This window comes from Musca domestica, unplaced genomic scaffold (assembly GCF_030504385.1).
Source record: "Musca domestica strain aabys unplaced genomic scaffold, Musca_domestica.polishedcontigs.V.1.1 7, whole genome shotgun sequence".
In the NCBI taxonomy this organism is placed as follows: domain Eukaryota; kingdom Metazoa; phylum Arthropoda; class Insecta; order Diptera; family Muscidae; genus Musca; species Musca domestica.
Window position 1 is genome coordinate 12,959,493 of NW_026712383.1, and position 26,337 is coordinate 12,985,829.

At 31.1% G+C, this 26,337-nt stretch overlaps 1 protein-coding gene across 1 annotated transcript in view; it reads left to right on the top strand.

Annotated features, from left to right (window-relative positions):
* The window catches only part of LOC101896246 (guanine nucleotide-binding protein subunit gamma-e), a 307,757-nt gene extending 282,149 nt beyond the window's left edge, over positions 1-25,608 (top strand). Inside the window, exon 3 of the mRNA XM_059129920.1 lies at positions 13,217-25,608. Coding sequence (XP_058985903.1) covers positions 13,217-13,322 — 106 coding nt within the window. The 3' untranslated portion in view covers positions 13,323-25,608. The remainder of the gene's footprint in view (positions 1-13,216) is intronic.
* The last annotated feature ends 729 nt before the right edge of the window (positions 25,609-26,337 follow it).

Here is a 26,337-nt window from a genome sequence, read left to right on the forward strand (position 1 = left end):
CTCTCTTTAGGAAAACAGACTACTTAACTTAAAATAAATAGGGAAAATATGTGGAAATATGAGTGCAGTAGGGCGAGTCTTGTAATGCACTACACCACTAGAGATATGAGGATGTTTCGAAAAATTCAAAACAAAAGGCCCTAAAAAAGTACCAGATATCGATTTAACGTTCTGTGGATTTAAATTTTTATACCCTACACCACAAGGTGGTAAGGGTATTATGTCTTTGTGCATTTGTTTGTAACAGGCAAAAGGAAACGAGATAGACCCATAGTTCCTTTTGATGATCTGCATAGAATCACATTCTGAGTCGATTTATGCATGCCCGTCCGTCTGTCTATGTATTTTTGTAAACATTTATTGCCCTATCCAGATGAAATTTTGCACAAATCATTTGTTTGGCTCAAGGACGAACCCTATTGAAATTGGAGATAATCGGTCAAAATTTAGATATAGCTCCCATATATATCTTCGTCCGAATTATCTTTTATCGTGCACCAAACGTGTAATATCAGCCCGAATAATATGGAATTTTGCACATACAACCAAATTAGGCCTGAAAATAAGTATGCTTAATTTGATCGAAATCGGTTCAGATATAGCTATTTTTCATCCGATTTGTTATTTTTGTCCTCCGCAACCGTAATATGCACTCTGTAACAACAATATTTGAGGAAATATAGCAAATACAGCTCAGAAATACATTTGCTAAATTTTATCGAGATCGGTTCCGATTTGGATATAGCTCCCACATATAACTTCGTCCGATTTAATTGTGCACCAAACGTCTAATACCTTTAATTGTGCACCAAACGTCAAATGGGATGGAATTTGGCACTTACGACCGAATTGAGTCTAGAAGCTAGTATGTCAAATTTGGTGAAGATCGGTTCAGATATAGCTATAGTTCCCATATATATTGTTCAGCCGATTTGTTGTATTTGTCACACAAATACAACAAATCGGATGAACAACAGCCGTAATATGCGCTCCTTAACAACGATATTCAGGGAAATATATCAAATACAGCCCAGAAATACATTTGCTAAATTTTATAGAGATCGGTTCCGATTTGGATATAGCTCCCATATATAACTTCGTCCGATTTACCTTTTATTGTGCACCAAACGTCTAATATTTGTCCAAAATGGGATGGAATTTGGCACCTACGATCGAATTGAGTCTAGAAGCTAGTATGTCAAATTTGGTGAAGATCGGTTTAGATATAGCTATAGCTCCCATAAATATTGTTCATCCGATTTGTTGTATTTGTTACCCACAGCCGTAATATGCACTCCGTAACAACGATATTCAGGTTGATCCTACCTTATTTATAGCAGATATAAATATTGCGATGTGCCAAGTCTGAATGGAATCGGATGTTAATTTCGCGTTTTATGAGCTTCATGGATATTCAAAATTTTCAACCTTTGTGGGGAAGGTACCAGAATGAGTGGACCCATATATACCATCTTCACAGCAGATCTTTTGTTAGTAGAAATAATGAGATGTGTGAAACGTGAAGAAAAATCGTTTTGGTTATTCAACATTTTGTCCCATTGTGTGGGAGATACCAGAAGGGGTAGACCGATATATTTCATCTTCACACCAGACATTGGGTTTATGAAAATATTGTGATATGTGTTATTTGAAGGCAATCGGAATCTTAAATCACATGTTATAAGAGTAATAATTATTAAACATTTTGATCCTTTATGGGAGAGGATGGAGTGGACCAATATTGTCAATTTTTGCACCTGATGCAAATATTAGTATTTACAATGTTGGAGTAAAATTGGATTATCCTTTCTCTTTCTACGCAGTAAAATACTTTTTTTTAAGGAGGGGACTGATATTGCCATCTCCGAACTCGATCTAAGTTTGACAATTATATTATCCAAGGTTGGAGGAAATCGAATACTCCCCTCGAGAGATAGACAGAGGGAAGCACGGACGTCGTTATATTGACTCCAAATGCCCTGAAACGGATTTGGTTCAAAGAGACTTAGGGTGTAATATCTATACCTTCTCTAGCCATATGTCTGAGGGTATAAAATGTATTTTTGTAAACAAAGAACTATGCGATTAAATACTTTACAAATCAGTTGTTTGACTGAAGGACGAACCATATTAGCATTGGAGATAATTGGTCAAAATTTAGATATAGTTCGCCCTATTTTCCTTACATTGTGTACCAAATATTAGCCTAAATAGGAAAATTTGCGTATATACCAGATTTGGATATAGCTTCCATATATATCTTTACTCGATTTCAAGTTTATTGGGCACAAAATGGTTAATACAAGCCCAAATTGAATGGATATTGGCACATACAAACGAATTCAGCCTGGAAGAAGGTGTATCAAATTTGATAAAAATCGATTTTGGTATAGCTATAGGTCCAACATATATGTTTCATCCGATTTTGTATTTAAGTCCCTCACAGGCGTAAAATGCACTCCAGAAATACGATATTTGATGCCATCTATCAGATACAGTATAGATTTAACTTTGCTAAATTTTATAGAGATCGGTTCAGATTCGAATGTAACCTCCGCATGTATCTCCATACGATTTTATGTTTATTGTGCCTAAAAATGTAATATCAACTCAATATCGATCCAGATTCATCGATTCAGAGGAGGTTGGATTTTATTCTCATAAACTCCCCATAAAAACGGGTTTTTCTTACGGGTAGCTCTACAAAATATGCAATGTGGTGTAGGGTATCATAAAGTCTGCCCTGTCCGACATTTGCCTTTCTTTCCTTTTTATAAAAAAATTGTCTTCCTGTGCTCAGAATAAATTTTCGTTCCTATGTCTCTAATTGAGTTTATGAAGCCGTCAATTTATAATCCAAAAACCTGCTACTTTACTACCATCGAAAACAAATTAAAAATATTAAGTTCCAAACATATGGACCAAATCAATCATGAAATACAACCTCCCTTCATATCGAAATAGATATAAGTACCATAGAAAAAAACATAAATACCAAAGACTCACACAATTGTAACACATCATCCTACAAGTAGATGCCACTAGGGCGATAACGTTGAGTTCTGCAGACGAAAAGACAGATATATGTGTAGAGAGATAGATACAAGTATGAGTATGACAGGATGCGATAGCAATGTGTCATGTTGTTGTTATTTAAGACAATAAAAAATTGCATTTCTTTATTTTATGTCTTCACGCTAAAGTCCTTAAAAACACTTCGAAGCTGAAGAAAACGTGCAGTCAATAAGTGCATTTGTGGGGTTTATGTGTTTTTATGGCAAGTGAGGGAAAATATGGAAAGATATTTTCACTTTAAAATACTGCAAGCTGGGGTTTTCGCTTGAAGAATATGATCATAATATTTCTTAATAACCAATCAAAAACAGAAGTGAATAAATTAAAGAGAAGTCAATGGGCAAGTGCGGTGAACAAATTTTTCATAGGCAAGTAGACCGATAGAGGCCTTAGTTTGAACCATATAGTAATAAAATCGCATATGATTTCTGGGTGCATGCCTCATAGATTTTATCCAAGTATAATCAACACATGTGAGCTTCCGATATCCGGAGAGGAAATCTGCATGATGTATTCAGTTCTTAAATTTTCTGACCAGGACTCTACAATGTAGTATATATAATCTTGTTTAGATCTTTCGGTTTAGCAATATCTTTGATCTATTATTCTAAGTTATCAGGTAAATATCGCAAAGGGAATATAAATACGGTTACAAGGTATTCTAACTGCCTGACCAAATTTTAACCTGTTGCCAACGTGTTCTAACGTTTTTCATCGATTTTGAGTCGAATTTTTAAAAGTTATATCCTTGAATAAATAGAAACGCAATGCTTGGCAACTCACAGCCACCATCCATTCACAAACCAAGAAATGGATGAAAAAACGGGCAACAGAAAGGAAACTTCTGAAGAAATGCTGTGGCTTTTAATGAACACCCATTTCCAACCGAGTGTTTTGCATATGGGGAAACATCGGAAGAAGTAGAAACTGTGGCAGAAGAAGAGCCTTTTACGTACACGCCCAAAGTCTGACAGGAACAGAGTAGTTTTCATAGCCAAATATGGCAACGATATTTTAATACTTTTGAGAGAAAAATCCAAATTCTGCAGAAGACCCGAATCGGTCCAGATTATAGCATACAACTCTAAACCCAGACGAGTGGGTCAATAAAGGTCACACAACATATCATCAAACAGTTATTCAGGTCACCATAGGACACTCAATAAATGAAACCATTTCTAAAAGAGTATCAGAAAATAAATTAGTTAAACTGTGCGAAACACTAATCCGGGTCAGAGACCTGTGGAACAATTGATACATAGTGGGTATGCCATCCGGAAACAGCAGTTTCACAAACTACTAAAAGTTCGGAGAGAAACTCTGTAGACCGAAATCTCTCTCCGCCTACCGAACCACACTACGGTTCTGCAGGCGGAAATCCAAGCAATCACAGATGCTATAAACTGGCGTAGTGCTGACACTAGACCAACTACCATAAATATCCTAATGGATAGTGAATTCGCCATCAGGACAAAAACAGCCAATACAGTTAATAACGGATTGAATTGCATAACGGCGATTCAAAACTATTCTCTAAAATGATCAGTATAAATCGTATGGGTACCAGGTTACAAAGGGACAAGGTAAGGAAATATGCCAGAAGTTTAAGGGACATAAATCTAGAATATGCCTTATAGGTAGTTCGATCAGATTTTAAAGTTTGGGAAAAAATACACACACAATCTATGGAATATCAATATCATAGGGAAGTACCCAAAGATTCCGTGGGTGAAGCAATAGAGAGCATAACATACCGTATTTTAGGCTTATGTGTAGGTCCATTAGAACTTGTGGCGACTCAGACTCGCATCAATATTCAACCGAACCTAACCTATATCTATATTTAATATATAAAAAACTGTTATTACAGATTTAATACATTTTTAAATTGTTTCGTTTCGATATTATGGACATTTATGAGTGCCACATTTATTTTCGGAGATATTTTAGGTCAGAACTTGGAAATCTCTATATAAAAAATAAGATCCTTGGAAAAATATAAATACAAGATTTTAGAAAAAAAACAAGTAATAAAACTATAAGTTCGGCTGGGCCGAACTTTCAATAGCCTCCACCATATGGAACGAAATTGCCAATTTTCAAAAAAAAAAATCCGTTAAAAATTCTGTTAAAATCTTTAAAATACCAAATGTAGCCAACCTATTAGTGTTTAAACGACGACGTGAACCTGCATAGGCAACTTTTGTCTTAAGCCATTGCAATATTCAAATGCGAAACTATTATATGGGGGCTATACCAAAATGTGGACCTACACGCACAATTTTCTGTCTTAGGCAGTAGTATCCATTACGAACTTCAAATACCAAATTGAAACGATTCCGGTAAATAATGTCGCTAAAATCATCAAAACACCGAATATTGGGGTGTACCGTTATATGGGGGGTATACGAAGACGTGGACCTGCATAGACAATTTTCTGTCGTAGGCTGCAGTATACATTACGAACTTCAAATACCAAATTTGAAAGAATTCCGGTGAGTAATGTCGCTAAAATCATCAAAAAACCGAATATCGGGAGATACCGTTATATGGTTATATGGGCTATACTAAAACGTGGACCTACATGACCCATTTTCAATGTCTGCAGGACATAATATACATTTAATATGATTTCCACAGACTGATAGACGGACGGACGGATCGCTAAATCGATATAGAATTTTATGCTGAGCAAGAATATATATATACTTTGTGGGGTCTAAAATGTATATTTCGAGGTGTTACAAACGGAAAACAAACTTAATATACCCTCCATACTATGGTGGGGTGTATAAAAATTACAAGACACTGGTTTTCGAGCAAATTAAGTTTTTGAACAAATTTAAATATTTTTTAAATCTAGATTGTTTTAAGTATATTGCAGTGGTGCCCATTGGGCGACAGATTTGTTTTCGGAGATTTTGTATCGGAACTTGATAATTTGAATTTATATGAAGCCATTTTATTTGCAATTCTAAGTAACTTGTCAAATATTATGGATACTCTGAAGAAGACTCGCCTTTATTTCTTGGATAGAGTTTCTAGCTTTCTGATACAGTTCTAATCTTGACATTTGTCAGTATGCAGGTTTCATTACGACCCCACATAACCTTTTTCAGTGGGATCGTTTACAATTCTGTATGTGGACTTTGTAATAGGTTCTGCCTTTTGTGACAGAAAACTGCTGGAAAAGACTAAATATTTCTTATACCGCTCACATAGCGCTACTTCTGAATATTTGGTACTTTTATTACAAATTTTCGATTTCACTGGCAAGAATTGGAGAGCAACCAATATTCCTTACCATTGTTTTTTAAAGGTTTTCTGTACCTCAAGGTGAAGGGTACTTAAAAGTTCGGCACAATCGAACTTAAAACAGTTTTCCGTTTTTAATTAAAAATAGGATAGGGGGAAAATTAAACATTTTTTAAAATTTTTACAGTTCGATCTTTATAATTCAAATCAATTATCAAATTACGATTTACATCTCAAATTACGATTTACATCTTAATCTTTATCTTGAAGGTTTCTACCCAAAAATATCGTATTTTGAAAAAGATAAAATAAAGTATTTAAAGCCCAATTGTTAAAAAAATGTCTGTTCAGTTTAGTTTTTAAAGGGATAATCGAGTACATTACACAATATTTTTTTCAAGGGCCAATATTTTTTTAAAGGCATTTTTAAAGGATATATTTGCAAGGACCGTCAATGCTGTAAGGTTGGCTTTTTTAAAAATAATTTTAAAGGACTAAAAGAACTAAAAGGGCGGATATTAAATTATGTTTGTTAAATCATAAAAGTAATTATAATAGTGAATATCATATTTTGAATAAAACAGAATAAGTATTGACAGTGGCGCCCAATTGTTAAAAAATCTATATTCAGTTGTTTCTTTTAAAAGCGATAAGCGAGTATCCCAAAAGAATATTTTTTCAAGGATCAACAAATTTATAACCTTCGATCTTTAAATGATGTATTTGCAAGGACAGTCAAAACTGTATGTGTAGCTTTTTAAGGAATATTTTTAATTAAAAAAAAAAAAAAAACTAAAGGCCCTAAGTCTTACATCTTCGTATCTATTTTGAAGGTTTCTGCCCAAAAATATCGTATTTTGAATAAGATAGAATAAAGTATTTAAAGTGGCGACCAATTGTTGAAAAAATATATGTTAATGTATTACCATAGAATATTTTTTATGAACGTGGATTTTTAAAGGAAATATTTGCAAGTGCCGCAAAATCTCTAAGGGTTGTTTTTTGAAGAATAATTTTTAAGACGAAAATATACAAAAGCGCGAATAGTTGAATTATATTTTTTCAATCACTAAGCTAACTATAAGCTTGAATTTTTAAAGAATATCTTTCAAGGACTATCAAGGCTATAAAGTTTCATTTTTAAACTCTCTTAGGTTTATATAAAATATTTGTTGTAGTGGTGGTATTAGTTGGGCCATGTTAACCCCATACAATTCGTCATTTTTCGTGTGTCCTCTTTTATCATTTTATCATAAAGAGAAAATGGTTAAGATTCTCTATGTGATGAAATAACAGTCATCCTCAAATATTTCCAACTTTTTCTTTATACAATTTTTGGCTTCCTTTACACCCATACCTATATATAGCGAAATTTCTGCACAATATATTGTTATAACGACCCTGAAAAGGGGGGGTGAAAAAAACTAACAGCAAAACTTTTTCATTGAATTTAATACGTGCTTTGAAATGTTATTTATTTTATTATTATTATTTTTCACTCGCTTTTTTTAGTTTGAACAAATATTTGCTCTAAATAATAATTTCCACCCTTCATACATTTTGCCAGCAACCAGAGCACCATCCATTCACTCTTTCACTTTGTAAACTTTTCTTTTTGTTTTAGTTGTTGTTTTTTTATTTCCTCCCAGCTGTATGTTGTTGTTGCAGTTGGTGTCATGCTGCCATGTTTTATATAATTTCAGTGAAACACTATATGGTTAACTAGTCGGTTGCTTGGTGGGTTGCATGCTGTGCAACCACTTGGTGTGACCACAAATGGCTGGCTCTATGGCCCGGCCAAGCATGTGGATCATTTTCAAATTGATGTTAGTCTTGTTACAGCATGTTTCTTTATAAATGTATATTTTGTTTTCTTCTCAAAACACCACATGTTGTGAAAGTTTTGACTGAATATATTTCTATTTAGTTTCAAGACGATCTAACAACATATTGTCATGTTGTTTTATCGAATGGGATTTCTTTAGCGGAAAATGTTTGTAGTTGTTGGGAATTTGTTGGACATTTGTTTTTGCAGTAACTAGGTTTGATTATAAAAGTAATTAGATTGGATTTTAAATATTTTTTGAGACAGCGAAGAACATGGAATTTTTTTTTTTTTTTTTTTTTTTGTCATCTCCAGAAAAGAATTCCAGACACCAGAAGAAATTTTTGAGCCCAGGAAACGAGGATTTTTTAAATAAATTTTTCAGCATCACAAGAGTCCAGAAAACGTGGATGTTTAAAATACATTTTTGAACATTTCTGTAGCCCAAAAATGTGGACTCTTAAAATACATATTTTAGCATTCCCAGTGCCCCGAAAACGTGGATTTTTTAACAGAAACTTTTGAGCATCACCAATTTCCAGAATATGTGGATTTTTAAAATAAATGTTTGAGAATCACAAGAGTCTAGAAAAGTCTTCCCTTGAGCGTGGATCTTCAATAAAGACACTTTTGAGCATCACTACTCCCCAGAAAACGTGGATTTTTAAAAGAAAATTTTGAACATAACCAGTTCCCAGAAAAGTGGACTTTTAAAAGAAAATTTTGAACATCACCAGTACCCAGAAACGTGGATTTTTAAATAAATTTTTGAACATCACCAGTTCCCAGATACGTGGATTTTTAAATAAATTTTTGAACATCACCAGTACCCAGAAACGTGGATTTTTAAAAGAAAATCTTGAGCTTCACCAGTTCCCAGAAACGTGGATTTTTAAATAAATTTTTGAACATCACCAGTTCCCAGAAACGTGGATTTTTAAAAGAAAATCTTGAGCTTCACCAGTTCCCAGAAACGTGAATTTTTAAATAAATTTTTGAACATCACCAGTTCCCAGAAACGTGGATTTTTAAAAGAAAATCTTGAGCTTCACCAGTTCCCAGAAACGTGAATTTTTAAATAAATTTTTGAACATCACCAGTTCCCAGAAACGTGGATTTTTAAAAGAAAATCTTGAGCTTCACCAGTTCCCAGAAACGTGGATTTTTAAATAAATTTTTGAACATCACCAGTTCCCAGAAACGTGGATTTTTAAAAGAAAATCTTGAGCTTCACCAGTTCCCAGAAACGTGGATTTTTAAATAAATTTTTGAACATCCACAGTTCCCAGAAACGTGGATTTTTAAATAAATTTTTGAACATCCACAGTTCCCAGAAACGTGGATTTTTAAATAAATTTTTGAACATCCACAGTTCCCAGAAACGTGGATTTTTAAATAAATTTTTGAACATCCACAGTTCCCAGAAACGTGGATTTTTAAAGGAAAATCTTGAGCTTCACCAGTTCCCAGAAACGTGGATTTTTAAATAAATTTTTGAACATCACCAGTTCCCAGAAACGTGGAATTTTAAAAGAAAATCTTAAGCTTCACCAGTTCCCAGAAACGTGGAGTCTTAAATAAATTTTTGAACATCACCAGTTCCCAGAAACGTGGATTTTTAAAAGAAAATCTTGAGCTTCACCAGTTCCCAGAAACGTGGATTTTCAAATAAATTTTTGAACATCACCAGTTCCCAGAAACGTGGATTTTTAAAAGAAAATCTTGAGATTCACCAGTTTCCAGAAACGTGGATTTTTAAATTAATTTTCGAACATCGCTAGTCCCTAGAAACGTGGATTTTTAAAACAAATTGAACATCACTAGTCCCCAGAAAGAAAAGAAAAATTTGAACATCACCTGTTCCTAGAAACGTGGATTTTTAAAAAAATTTTTGAACATCACTAGTCCCCAAAAAAACGGGGTTTTTCAAAGAAAAAATTTGAACACCACCTGTTCCTAGAAACGTGGATTTTAAAAAAAAAATTTGAACATCACTAGTCCCCAGAAACGGGGTTTTTTAAAGAAAAATTTGAACATCACCTGTTTCTAGAAACGTGGATTTTTAAATAAATTTTTGAACATCACTTGAACCCTGAAAGAAAGGTCTAGAAAGGTGCCTTTAGAATACAGAAAATTTGGGTTTAAGAAAAATTGAATGTTCCAAGATCCCCACGACGTGGATTTTTAATTTTTTGAGCATTTCTATAGTCCAGAAAACGTGAGTTTTAACATACAACGTTGAGCATTACTAGAGCTCAGAAAACGTGACTTTGCAGACGAAATTTTTGAGCATCACTAGATCCAAAAAAACTTGGATTTTTTAATTCAATTTTGGTCATCCCTATAACCTTACAGATGTGGGGCATCCCCAGAGCCTATAAAACGTCAAGTAAAATTTTTATACCCTAGAATTTGAAAACTTTCGAATCTTTAAAAAAAAAATCTTATATGAGGGCTATGCGAAGACATGGACCTGAATATACAATTTGTTGTCATGGATTGCAGTACCCATCACGAACTTCAACTACGAAATTTTAAAAAAATCCGGTAAATAACATCGCTAAAATCATCAAAAAACCAAATATAGGGATGTTATATGGGACCTATACGAAGACGTGGACCTGCATTTTATTATAAGCTGTAGTACCTATTATGAATTTTAAATACAAAATTTGAAACCATTCATAATATCATCGAAATACCGAATGTAGAGAGGTATAGTTATATGGGGGCAAAGACGTGGGCCTGCAAACGCTATTCTTTGTTTTAGGTTGTGGTACACATTATGAACTTTAAATACGAAATTTGAAACATTTGTGGTTACAACAGACTCACAGACGGTCAACGCTAGATCGACTAAGAACTGTACGCTGATAAAGAATATATAAAATTTGTTGCGTCTGACATGAATATTTCGAGGAGTTTTAAACAGAATGACAAAGCTTATACATCTTCCATAGTCTGGATTGAGTATTCCGAGAGTGCTAAAATAAATGTAGTAACTCTCAAAAGATAGATTTTTATATAACTTTTTAATTCTTTTCAAACCCAAAAGACGAGAATTTTTAAAATCTTTTTTAATTGTATATATTTAGTTAATTCAATACGTCATAAACGTTTCTAACCTAATATTATATTTTAAGCACATTATGTGACCTTTAAAATTCCTTTACAATTTCCGAAATCAATTTATTACATCCAAAGTTATGGCCAATTCTTTGTTAATACCCAATAATTAATAATAGTCATACGCACTAGTGGCCAAAGTCGAAAATAGCTATTTTTTCAGCAATGCAACACAGTTTCGCTGAATTATACATCAGATTGTCAAACTATGGTCTTTGTATTTAAAATCTTATAGAAAAAGAACAAGAATTTTCCTTTTTTACGCAATTAAGTCCAATAAGCCAAAATTGCTTAATTTTATTTGGAATTTAGTCTTTGTAATATAATATAATTTCCCTATAATTCCTACGTAATATAATTGTATATTGCGAGTCAATTTTTCGATCTTCGAAAGCCCGTTGGAAATTTCCAAATCGGTATACTGCAATCTAAGCTATGGCAAATCCTTGTTAATACCCAATAATTAGTAGTAATCATACGCATCAGTGATCCAAGTTGCAAAATAACCTTATATCTTCAGTAATGTTTTCAGAAAAATTATATTCGTTTTTCACATGTTTGTGTTTGCAATTTAAATCTCCGGTGTATTACATTGAAACTTGTGGTAAATTTCTTGCCAAATTTAAAATTACTTTAATCTTCAGTAATGTATACATTTTTTGACATTTTTACCATGGATTGTAAAAAAATTGCCTATGCAATAAAAATCACACAAAAATCGCACAAAAAGGACCAAAAAACTAAAATAGTTTCACTGTAATTACAATGTAGTCCTTGTAATATATTATAATCTATTTATATTATAATGATCAAAATCAAAAATAATCTTATATCTTCGGTAAGACAATAATTTTTTAGAGAAATTTGCAATAGATCTTCAAAATGCTTGCAATTTAAATCTTGGGGCAAAACGCCAAAATTGCCGTATTTTATACAATAAAGACTTAAACACAAAAATTGCTTAAATTGTTTGAAACATTTATTCTTGCAATATAAAACAATCTCTTACGAATTTTGCGATCTTTGAAATCTCGCAAAAATTTTCCAAATCGGTTCATTATGTTCAAAGTTATGCCGATTTCTTAGTTGATACCCAATAATTAAAAATAGTCATACGCACCAGTGGTCAAAGATGAAAATTACCCTATATATTTAGCAATGCAATAATTTTTTTGAAAATTTCACCCTGTATTGTAAAGCAAATGTCCTTGCAATCAAAATATTATATTAAAATTATACACAAAATAAGACCAAATTGCTAAAATTGTTTCACTGTGATTGCAATTTATTCCTTGATATATATTATAACCTATCTATAATCTGAAATAAATCTAATCGAATATTGCAAGGCCAATACTTGATATTCTAAAGCTTACTACAACTTTGCAAATCGGTTGGTTACAGCCAAAGTTATGGTCCAGTCTTTGCAAACATCAAACAATTAATAATAATCATACGCACCCATGGTTCAAATACAAAACTGTCTTTTATCTTCTTTATTATATCAACATTTGTTAAATTTACATTTCACCTTTGCCAAATACCTCTACAATTAAAATTCCTTCGAAACCCACTCAAATTTTATATATAATATACAACTAAGTCGGAGAAACTACAATTATTTAATTCCTTCAAACACTTATTTCTTATGATTGGGACAAATATGTACACTATCCATCCAATAAAATTAAATATGTTCACCTAATATTTAAAAACTAATATGTTATCTTACCAAAACAATTTAAATTTTTGAAATATCATTATTTTCTACCAAAATATATTCGATTCTTTGAATTTACCCAATAATTAATAACAGTCATACGCCTTAGAGGTCAAAATCCAATTAATTCAGATTCCAGGCTATCTTAGCACAATTTAAAGTGTTTTTTTGAAGACATTTGACTGATTTCAACCCTTTTATCTTTTTCTTTCCAGAATGCGTGCGTTTGTCGAGGAGAACGAGAAAAATGATCCATTGATAAATGCCCCGGATAAAAAGAACAATCCGTGGGCCGAAAAGGGTAAATGTGTCATTATGTAATATTATCGTAAACCACAAAAATACCCTAATATAAAACATCAACAACAACAATATAATAGCTATCAACAACAACCACTTAATAATTATAACAAACCTAACATCAGCAATTATAACAACAGTAACAACAATAGAAGACAACCACCCTTAGAATCTACTTCTCTCTTAACGGAAAATGAGGCCATCATTGTTGATCAGCCAGAATATCTGTACAATTCCCTAGATACAAATGCTGAGCCGAATATCTTCACTCAAAATGATTACAATGGTCTAGATCCTGAAGAATCTGCATCATCTTCTACACCATTTCTCTATCACACGGAAGATTTTTATAAAAATAATAATTACTATTATTACAATTATAATTTGAATTATCATGAACTGCAAGAGGAGCCGTCACGGACCAATAAGTTTTTGAAGAAATTCAAACGACGAACCCAGCGTGAATTGTTGCAATGGCCGATATTGCAACCTCTGGTGGTGTTGATGATATGGCTGCAGGCAAAGTTTTGGCAAATGTATTACGATGTAATTATGCGTATGAAGAACTAGCCGAGGAAGGATCTGGAATCAAAGGAACGAAAGAAAGATGGAAGGAAGGCGTACAGATGGTAACACCAGGATCTCGAAGAACATTATATGCCTAAAATCAATGATGTTAAGTATTTGAAACTGTTTGACTTGAATTTTCCACACATACAATCTCAACTTTTTTTCTCCATAAGCATAAGTTTATTTCTTAAGTATCTATATCTACTTTTTATCGATATTATATTACATGAATAACAATTTAAACAACTACAACAACAACCAAACAAACATTTCTTAATTATATATATCAAATCAAAATTTGCAACAAATCAACAACAACAAATACTAATAAAATTTCCCCAGAATAATGGGAAAAATGAAATTCAAAACCAATAAAACTCATCATCTTTGGCATTTTTATTTCTCATGTTTATGACTTACTTAACTGTTTTATTATGGTTTTACTTTCTTCTTCTACTTCTTCAAAGCATTTCATATCGTAAAAACCCCCTCGATAGTTGTCACCCAAAACATCCACGATTTTCTTAAATTTCCTTTACTTTTACTTACCGACCATCATCAGCGTTGTCATCATCAACCTCATCACCAAATCAAACTCACCTCATTTCATTTAGTACCACCAGTAACAAGTAAAAAAAAATAAATATTTGGCCCATAATTGAATATGAAACTTAGATACCACATTTGAAACAAACACCGCAGAACAGAAAGCCCACCCTGATCTCTATTAACTACACCAAAAAAATAAAATTGAGTAGACAACAATGTAAGAAGCTAAGAAAATCGATTTCTTAACATTTGAAAAAAATACATATTTTTCTAAATAAATTTTACGAAATTTAGTAACACAAATCATGTTAACGCTAATTACAATCCGTTTAGGCAATTAATTCCCGAATCTATTTTGTTTCACCATAAAGGTTTCCTTTTTGCTTAAGAAAAACAATTAACGAAAGCAAGCAAGCTATTTCCCTATTACTTTTACTTTTCCATTAACAAAAAAACAACATCAAGTAAAATGCTACTAAAAAACAAATGCTACATTTTTAAAATAATATTATTTATAAAGAAAACAACAACTAATTAACTACTATGTAGTGTTAACTAAATATGAGTCTCATGAAAACAAAAGAAAAACTTAAAAAAATTTAATTTATAAAACTTATAATTTTTTATTTTCATTTCATTTGGCATTTAGTGTTTGTAAGGTGTCAAGGTATAGTTCTCGCTTCTTATAGTATGAGAAGGCTAGAGTGTATGCTTTAAAAAGACATTAAAATGGTCAAAATCGGTTCAATACAACAGAGGCTGTGGCCATTTCATTGCAATTACCCAATAATTAAAAATAACCTTATTTATACAAAGAATGCAGTAGAACTTGAGAATTTAAGCAGCTTCAATGATGAGTTTTCAATTCGTCATCAAAACCAAAATCCTCTATAGAATCGCCCAAATTTATGTCAACACAAACTATTTGAGGCAATGAAGCTAAAAATATTGTAATTCCTAAGGCATTTATTTGCTGGAAAATTCATAGACTATTCATTATCTAAAGGTGCATTGTAAGGCTATAATGTATTTTTTCATAGGCCGTTGGAATTTTCGAAATCGGTCGATTACATTAAAAGCTGTGGTCAATTCTTTGCAGTAACCCAATAAATAATAATGGTCATACGCACCAGTGGTCAAAAATTTAAATTCCCCTATATCCAAGAAAATGTAGGGAATTCGATGAGAATTAAAAACACTATAATCAAAATTGCACTGGAGATTGTCATAAAGATTCTTGGAAACAAAGTTCCTAGGAGAAATAACCAAATCCCTTCATCTTAAATAAGTGCGACCGAAAAGCAAAAAAAATGCTTCACTTTCTTTGGCTGTTAGTGTTTGAAATATATGAGGACCGATTTCTTACCTAAAGCAACATTTTAGGGATACCTTGTCCTCTACCAATGTCTATTTGAATTTCGAGAATATGTCTTTTCCAATAGAAGATATGGTCACTTCTTTGCAATTACTCAATAATTAATAATATTCATACGCACCGATGACCAAATAGTAAAATACCCCAATATCCTCGAAGACGCAAAAGGTTGTGAGAATTGTTAATGGTTTACACAACTTATTACAATAGGGATCATCAAAAATGCAGTTTCGTTTTTGTTATTTGGTGTTTGAAAACTATGAGGAGCGATTTTTTCGTAAAGCACCATTTTAGGGATACCATGTTCTCTATAAAATCCCATCCTAAGTTTGAAAATATGTGTCTTAGAATATATGATATGGTCAATTCTATGCAATGACCCAATAATTAATAACATTCTTATCTACGAAGATGCAAAAAAATGGAATTCTCACTGGTTAAGTGATAACAATCGACCTTGGAACCAAAATTCCTTGGAAAAAAACAACCAAATGTTCTTCACTACAAACAATTAGGCCCAAAAAACTAAAATATCTTCATTTCTTTGGTTTTTAGTGTTCGAAAATTGCAAGGAAGGATTCTTGTCCTAAAGCAGCCTTGCAAGACCGTAATGTACTCTTTCAAATGCCACCACAAGTTCGAAAATATATTTATTGGAATGGATATTATGATCAATTCTCTGCAATTACCCAATAATTAATAACACTAATACGCACCTATGGCCAAAGTTGAAAATAGCCGAATATCTTCAGGAATACACAAAATACATCAGAATTAAGGCTTGTTTAAGTGACATCTATGTCATCGCAGCTCTGCTGATTATTGAAGGTATTATTCCAACCAATTTCCTTGGGAAAAAATCGACTTCTCAGATAAGGAATAACTCTAAAATAGCTCAAGATTTTATGAGAGTTTCGACGATAATTTTTGAAAATAGCGTCAATATCAATGCACATAACCAGTTTAAAATTTTGATTCCTGAAGGTGTCCTCGATATGGAGTCCTGCTAAAGTTGTTGGGAATTCCATGATCTTCTTTAAATAATTATTTTGACCATGACGTGCAAATAGAGATCGCTGACAATTGGGATGGCAAATATTCTGTCCTCTTTTCAGGCTTCAAATTCATGGGAATTTCAAACACATGCCCAAAATGTAGAATATTTTGAACTGACAATTAGGGAGAATGTCAGGCGTAACACTTTGTTCATTTGATTTTGGGCCATCGTTTGGTGCTGGATCTCATATTTATGGTAACCTTTGAAGTTATCGTTTTGGTAGAGCCTAAAATCGCTGCAATCTCTTCGCTTTAAGGTTTTTATCGAAGATCTATATTGACCATGGCCTTCGACTAGAGATCACTCAACTTGTTTTGCATAAGTCTCTTGTCAGGCTTTAGCAATTCATGCAAATTGCAGACAAGTGTTTTTTGAATTGATAATACGGGAGAATGTCAAGCCAATGGCCATCTTTTGGTATTGGCGATCATTTATGGAAACTTTTGAGATCCTCTCTTTAGTAGAGCCTAAAATCGCTAAAATTAATGTCAATCATACTTACTACTGGCCCACGGAAGAAAGCCTAGAATTACCATACCAAAACGTTTGAGGGGCAAACCTTCGTACCAGATCTAAAACATTTTCGCCTCAAATAGAGATCAAAAAATTTTGTAAATTAATTGAATATCACTGAAATCACTCAAAAATTAAAATAAACCATATGCCCGATTTTTAAAAAATTAAAATCAAGTATACGAACTTCAGGTCCACAGAGGAAGTGGCTACATCGAAACATAAAACTACATTACCAAGCCAATTAAGGAGTTTTAAAAATACTTCTATGCTTCGGTGTCCGAATCTTCAAAATTGCGGAAATTGGTACTGATCCCATAAAGTAAATAATCAGTTTGAATATAAACTTTCCAAAAATTGAAATAATCATACGCCACTATGTCCAGCAAATAATATCAAGTATACGCAATAGATGCCCACGAAAACGCTTTAAACGTTTTAAATTCGATTCAAAAATTATTGAGTTTGATACTAAACAAACACTATTTTGTCAATTTCAAAACTTTTTCTGTTTTATATTTTTTAATATATTGGATTTTATTTTGTATTCTGAGTAATTTATAATATTTTATCTAAATTAAAATTAATAAAATTTGAAGCTATGTAGATTTTTTGAACTATTAATTTGAGTAGGCCACATTTATTAATTTGTAGAATTATTTTGTATTTAAAACTACAATGGAAACTCTCACAAGGATATTTGGTTGAAAATGAATTTGGGGAGAAAAAAGAATCCTTTAAGAGTAAATTTGTGGATATCTACTTGTGAGAGTTTCCATTGAACCCAAAACTAAGCAAAACAACAACAACAAACTGGAATATCTACCAAAGATGAATGACAAGTGCTTCAAGTTCAGAGAAAAGATGAGCAACAAACAAATGTACCAAAGCAAGATGTACAACCAATGTACGAAGAGAAAAAGGAAGCAGCAATGGAACAGGATAAAGCCTAAAACGACCATCAAATATTATTATTATTATGATATATGAACTAATAAAGTTTATTAATTTAATAAATTATATATAAATTTTAAGGCAAACCGAAAACCAAAAGGTAGCAATCAATACATACATACATATTTTAAGCTATGAAAAAACAACAACAACAACAACTAAATGAACAATTCGTAGAGCATTAAAAATTTAGAGAAATTTATTGAAAGAAAATACAAACAAAAATATTACAAATATATATATAGAAGCCCACAAATAAACCCCAAAAAGAAATATTATTTGCCAAACAAAATAAAATCCTTTCCACCCAAAAAAACAAACAATTTACAGATCCTTTAACAAAAATCCTGGTAATTTTTTTCCTTAAAAAATAAATAAAAAATATATTTTTATTTTGGTTTTTAGTAGAAGTTTAGAAGAGCATACTATTAACAACACAATGAACTATGGATATATTTACAAAGATATATGAAATAAATTAATAAAAATTTAAAAAAAAAAAATCAGCTCTAAACTTTATACACATCAACCAAGAGAAAAGAAAACCAACCTATAACAAAAAGGACTTAAAAAAATTATATTAAAGAACAAAAAATACAAAAGCTGATATAACTTCAATGAAAACAAAGAAAAGAAAAACAGAAATATATATTATAAAATAAAAGGCGCTGACCTTCTGGTTTAAAAATAAGTAAAAATATTAGTTTATGTTGAGAAAATAAATAAATCGAAAATGTAGAAGTATAAAATAAAACAAATATAAAAAAATAATAAATACAAGATAAAGAAAGGTAAACAAAACAAAGCTTACAATTTGCAAACAAACAACCAACAAAATAAAAAGACGACAACAACATCTGTCACTTGAGAACAAATACAACTTGCATAAAAAAATTTAATTTTATTTTTAAAAGAAAAAAATACATTTAAAATTAATATATTTTTAATTATCAGTAATGACATAAAAAATACGGTAGTTTTAATTTTTAATTACAATTTTAAAAATTATTTCTTAATTATAATTTTTAAATATGATTTTTAAAACAAAATAAAATAATATTAAAAATTAAAATAAACACATACCACAATAATAATAAATAACATGAAAATAGTAGCATTTGAAAAAAAATAAAATCATAAAACAATAGTAGCAAATTATATTTAAAAAAAATACAAAAGCAATTATTTTAAGCATTTTCAAAAATAAAAATAATAATAACAACAAACAGGAATAAGATCCAACAAGCCTAAATAAAATAAATAATTATATAACACAACATTAACAGAGAAAAAAATCTAGGGAAAGTTATGGAAGGAAAATTCCAAGGAATGGATAATTACTAAGGAAGCTAAAAGGCTGCGAATGGCCTTGGACAAAACGTTAAGTCATAAGGTAATACAAACGTAAAATGAAACCAACATGTATCTACGAAATGAAGTAACAGCAGAAAAAAACCAAAGAAGAAGGACGACCTAAGAGTCAAGGATTAAGTTGATGGCTTACGAAGTGGAATCAAAAGAAATTAAAACGTCGTGGAAATTAACCCTATATTTATGGAAAAATTAAATTGAACAGTGTGGCTTGTTTGTTCGGGATACCGTAGTATTTTGTTGTTGCAAAATGGTCAGGCTTTATCCCTTTATTGTGGTTTTTATAAAAACAACGTTTGTTTATTAGTGGAAAAAAATTAAATTTCGAAAAATCGTCGCTGATGAAGGATATTCAATCCCTGGAAGTTAAAATCTCAAGAATGACCTCCTCTATCAAGAATGGAAACTTTGGTCGGCTTTGCCATTCTATCAATGAGTTATTATGGCATCCACTAACTTTTGGAAGACCTCCGCTCTTAAGGACCTCCAATTTTCATGGTAGTACCAATTTCTACATCTGGCATTCGTTTCTGGGAGGTCTAATTTCATCAGGTATTCTAAATGCATGCATCAAAATCGACTTCGAATAAAACGTCGAAATTAAACCTCTTCTTCGCTAAGAAAGGATATCCATTTCTTTACAAGCAGTGACAGTTAAATGCTCACAAATACTCTCCTTTCATGAAGACAGCAGCCTAGGTTGAGGAATGTCGCATTTTCATCCTTAATTTGACATCTTGTCAATGATATACGTTCTTTCAGGGAAGAAATATCAACTAACTCTAGACGAGCTATTGAAGAGCTATCCACAGCTTCCATTAGACTCTCTACCGTATGGAGACCTTTGACCTTGCATTCTTTTAATCGTCTATGGGATGCCTTCTTTTCGATGTTGATCCCAAATTTTTCTTGCTAACTATAGCTCCAATAGGCAAATGGTGCTACGGAAGGTTTGTAATTTTTCTCACAAACGTAATTCGTGGAGATATGTCGACATCTATTGAAGAACTGTCCATAACTATCGATAGGGTCTACATACGCTATATCTGAATAATCTCTTAGCTTTAGGCTTGCTATCCTCAGGCTAAGGACAAAGCCAAAGAAGAGCTCCTATACCAGTTCACAGCTGAGGTCTGTTTTCAACAAGACGATTAAAGAGTCCGTTATTGCTCCATTCTCGCACGACAAACGCAGCTCTTGTACCCCTTTCCCTCGCAAACTTCAATTCAATAACCGCAGGGAGAAAGACTAAGGCGTCAACCTCCTTCTAGAGGACCTCCATTTCAGAGAGTCCCCTTTGAAACTACAGTTCGTTTTATATCTATAGGATCCTCTCCTTCTAGAAGGTTTTGCTATACTCTTCTATAGTTTTCTGCGGGCCCTTGGGAAGTTCGGCAGAAGCGAGTTTTGAAGAGTAAACTTTTTTTGCTATTGGGGTGAGGAGGGGTAGGGGAAGTTAGAGGTATGGCCAGCATTCTCCTTGAATTCCTCTTTTTCGGCTTACCATCCCAACCTCTTTTTCGAATTTGATGATTCTGTAGCTGCTTTGTCTGCTTCTTACTTCATGGAGCTCTAATTTTATTAATGAACGACTTCTCGGAACTGCATTCTCTGTAAAGATGTTGAACCTGTACTCAAATCATCAACAAGACAAGTAAAATATTTCGTTAGAGGGTCAAAGTTGAAAGTTATTTTTTTCAGAAAAATATGTTTTGAAATCTACGGACCTATTTCAAATTCATTCCATTAAGAAGATTTCAATATTCACTAAATTTCAATAGTGTGGTGTGTCCTCTAAAAATAGTAATTTGAATTTTTCAAATTGGACAAGTTTCCGAAAAGTTATGGACAATTTGAAAAATTCCCTCAAATTAATAACAATCATACGCCACCATGTACGCAATTTCAAAATCAATAATAATCATACTCTTCCCCAATATATATTTACATCTTTAAACTTATTTGAATAGTGTGATCTGTTCTCTAAAAATAGTAATTTAAATTTTTCAAATCGGCCTAACTTACAAAAAGTTATGGACAATTTAAAAAGTATGAATAACAATTGTGCGCCCCAATGTCTAAATTAATAATAATCATACGCCAATGTGAATGGATTTAATTTTTCCATAAATTATTGGGTACATCGGAAGAAGGTGAACCATGTTTTTGGAAACCAAAATATTATTTTGCTGGCAAAGAGAAGGAAACCAAATAGAAAAAGGAAATCAAAAAACCAACTCAAGCAAATCAACACTGAGAGGAAAAAATCAGTTAACAACATCAATAACAAAGTAACAAAACTACAACTAATAAAAACACATAAATGGTATTAAAAAAGTGGTTAAATTACGACAACAACAACAGTTAAACGAAATATATAAAGCAAAAATAAACTAACAATTTTAAAGTTTGTTAAAACTGGAAATTTTTAAAGGTAAGTTCAAAAACAAAGTAAACAAAATTGTTATGCATATGAAGGTTATATAACAAATTTTAAAACAGATAATGAAAATGGAAATCAATGGGAAATGTTAATCAAAAATAAAACGAAACCGAAGAAATTATGGTGATTGTATAACCTGTGCGGAATCAAAACAGAAACCGGAAACCAAAAAATTACACACAAATGGTATGACATTAAAGTGTAATGGTTAAGGCCAGAGTTAAATAACAAGCTTTCCATTTAATTATTAAATAAAAACAAAATTAATAGAGGAAATACTTAAGATATAAACAAAACATATATACGGATATAATAATAATGATATGCATAAATAATATATTATGACAACAGCAAATATATATTAACATTATTATAGATTTTAAGATAACAGAAATACGATACCATTTTGCAAACCAAATCCAACAAAAGGCATACACGGTGATTTTTTCATTTCGATTAAGAGACAACATGAAAAGGGATTTTTTACATAAGACAATCAGAGGACGGGTGAGAACATGGAAATAAAAGCTAAATATAAATGGTGTACCAATAATTGCCATATTTGTTCTTTAAGGACCCAAAAGGAAGAAAAAATTGTCAAATTAATTTTTCAAGGGCCTATTTGTTATCAATTTCTTAAGAACTTTTCCAAGCTTTTCACAAATTTGAATGGTGGAAAGTATTCTCTAAAAATAGTAATTTGAATTTTTAAATTCAACTAAATTTTAACAAATTTAAGGGCAATTTATTAAATTTTGCCAAAATTAATAATAATTATACGCCATAGTGTCCACAACCAAAATAAATGATTTTTGGGGCTAAGACTAAAGAAAAAATTATTTTATTTCTTTCACAACAATAGCGAAGGATCTCAAAAAACCACTTTAATTGGTAATCTGAGAAGTCCTCCTGTTTGTAAGATTCTGGAAAGCAATTTAAGAAAATACAACATTTTTTTTCAAGAGCCTTCTTGAACAAAGTTTCCCAAGAAGTCTCTCGTATTATAGTAAATTTGAATAGGATGCACTGTCTCCCAAAAACAGTATTTTGAATTTTTACAATCCACACAGTTTTGGCAAAGTTATGGTCAATTTACTAAAATTTCACATAATTAATAGCAATCATACGCCATGATGGCCACAATTTAAATTTGTGAATTTCGAGGTTACTGTCAAGGAACCGAATCTTGGTTTTCCATTTCAGTAGCAACAACAGAGTACAGCCGACAAGAAATTGTTGATGTAAATGTATCTGTTATATATAGGCTCCAGAGAAAGGAATTTAATTTTACTCAAAAAATTGGAAGTTCCTTTCCATGGGCCTATTTAATAAAAAAACTCAAAAGACGACTTTCCATATTATCTTGTTTCTAGTAGTGTGGACTGTCCTCTAAAAATAGAAATTACGATTTTATAAATTCATCAATTTTCCAAAAAGTTATGGTCAATTTAATACAATTTCCCGAAATTAATAACAATCATACGCAATGGTGTCCACAATTGAAATAAGCGAATTTTGCTGATATTTCACAAGAAACTCAAGAGGTTTTTCATTCCTAATAACATCAGCAAAGCAGCCATTATTTAAAATTAAAAAAAAAAACTTAACTTTTATGGTTTTAATGAGACTAACAATTTAAAAATAAAAAATAGGTATGGAGATTTGAATTTTTGAAAATATTTTTGGATAAAAATTACAAGACTTGAACCTTCCACAATAACACATTTTAAACCTTCTTATGTCCTTAACAAATAGAAAATTGTAATTGTAAAATGACTTAGTATCACCAAAGTTAGAAGCCATTAATTTCGCGATCCCAATATCTAATTATCATACGATATAATCCTTAATTTTTTAAGAGCTTAAGGATTCAAATTTCTCTGGATTTTATTCGCCTTTTAAAACTGTTGGGCTTGGAAGTCTTTTCCAGATTGAAAAATATGTGGAAACAGCCGCTATTGGTAATGTAAAATAAGTGGAAAATTTTTAGCAATTAATTTCTTGATATTCAGAAGGCCTAATCCCACCAAAATATCGGATTAATGGACTCCATCTTAAACACAATTTTAAAGCCCATGATGTTCTTCAAAAATAGAAATTCTTTAATTTTAAATTGTCCTATTATCAAAAAAGTTATGAGTAATTTTATAAATAAACCCAATAAATAATAATACTTATACGCCACAATGTCCGTTCATTAAATGGACGATATTAGGGCATATCCCAACAAATCTGTGAATTAAAGTTTCCAATTGAATTTTTCAAGATTGTTGGCAATTGCTAACACCTTTTTTCTCACACTTCTGTGGTTGTTTGTGTAAAAAATCCCTAAAATGTTATTGATTTCCATTTAAATAAAAACACAAAAATTAAGAAAACATTTTTAACATAAATTAAATTTAAAAACGTATTTAAACTAAATATAACGAATAATTACAAAAAAAAAAAAACACAATATATAAACATAAAAAGGAAATGTTATAAAAATTAAAAAAAAAAAAACTGGATGTGAATGCAAAAGGAAACCTTACAAAAGAATGTTAAAACCGAGAGAAATATAATCGGACTGAAAACAAAATTTCAGTTCGATTAAATTTGAATGAAGGCTTAGAAAAGAGCTCAATTTAGTTGTATGTGAAACAAAATGAAGTACTTACAGAATGTTAAATTTAAAAATTGAAATAAAATATTTAACTCAAAACAAATATATAACCTTAAAGAAACCAAAACCAAAAAAACATAGTTTATGATCTTATAAGTCGGTGTTGTTATAACAAAAAAATATCTAAACAATATTCATGTTAAATTCATTGAAAGCAAAAAATAACAAACAATTTTAAACTATTACCAAACAAAAAAAAAAAACTTATAAAAAACAATATTTACTATAACATTTGCATGATCCAAAAACCACAATGTAAGGTTAAGTTTATAAAATAGTTTTAATTGCAATTTTGAAAAACTAAAAAAAAAAAAAAAACAAAACTTTCAAAATAAATGTGTCAAATTTAGGTTTACTATATAAGCTAAGGTTATAAGTATATTTAACAAACATAATGTTAATTAGAAAAATTTAAAAATTAAATGATTCAAAAAGTTGCCCACTACAAGAAAAAGTTTCAAACTCAAAAACTCTCTCTCTAACACCATCAACGTAGAGAGTTACAATTTGAACCTTTTTTAAAAACAAATAAAAAAGAAAAAATAACAAAACTTAAATTTAAAGAATTTTTTTTAGCAAGTTAAGTGATAAATTATATATAAATATCCCCCACATTTTTAACATTAACAACTACATACTCGAAAAGTAAATCGAAGAACAACAAAAAAACATTCATTATTAAATATTACATTAAAATTATATAGCGTGAAACAAAATATAAAACATTAAATAAATTAAGTCAATCCAAACAACCTAAAAAAGAAGGGAAATTCTCACAAATTTCCCCTGAATCTCAAAAACAAAAACCAAAAATCAATATAACAAGAAAATGAACAACAACAACTCTTGAAATGAATTAAGAACAAAAATTCTAACAATATTTGAAAATCTAAAAAAAAAAAACTAAAAATAAATAAACAAAATACTTTGTCTGATGAAGTACATAGTGTGTGGAGCGAGACTTCTACTTGATGAACAACTCCCCTCTATTAAAAACAAAAACAAAAAAAGACAAACCACAAAAACCAAAAATCCTTGTGTGTTTTATTTATGGCCCTTAATTATAAAAAAGCAAAAACCAAAAAATAGCAAAATCCAGTAAACAGGTTGATGAGGTTGATGATATTCCCCAAGATTTCAAACCCTAAGGTTTTGACTAGAGAAATATTCCAAAAGTTATGAAATTTATATTATCTGCATTTTCTTAAATTAATTTGATATAGATATTAAAATTGTTGACTATTTGCACTAAAATGGATTGGAAATGGATAGGTCAGTCAAAAGTAAGTATTAAATTAAAATGAACATCGGACGCCAGACATTCTAGTACTAAAATAAACCTGTGTCATATAGATAAAAAATATTAAACAATATCCATGGTAGAAATAACAGGTAACAACATAGGCGAAAATTACAACAAAGCAACTTTTTTAGAAACTTGATATGTCAAAGTTTTAATCAGGGCGAATTTATTTGAAGTATAAAATTTGGGGCAAATTGGCTTGCACCAATCAGAACTCTTCATTCTGAAACATTGAATGA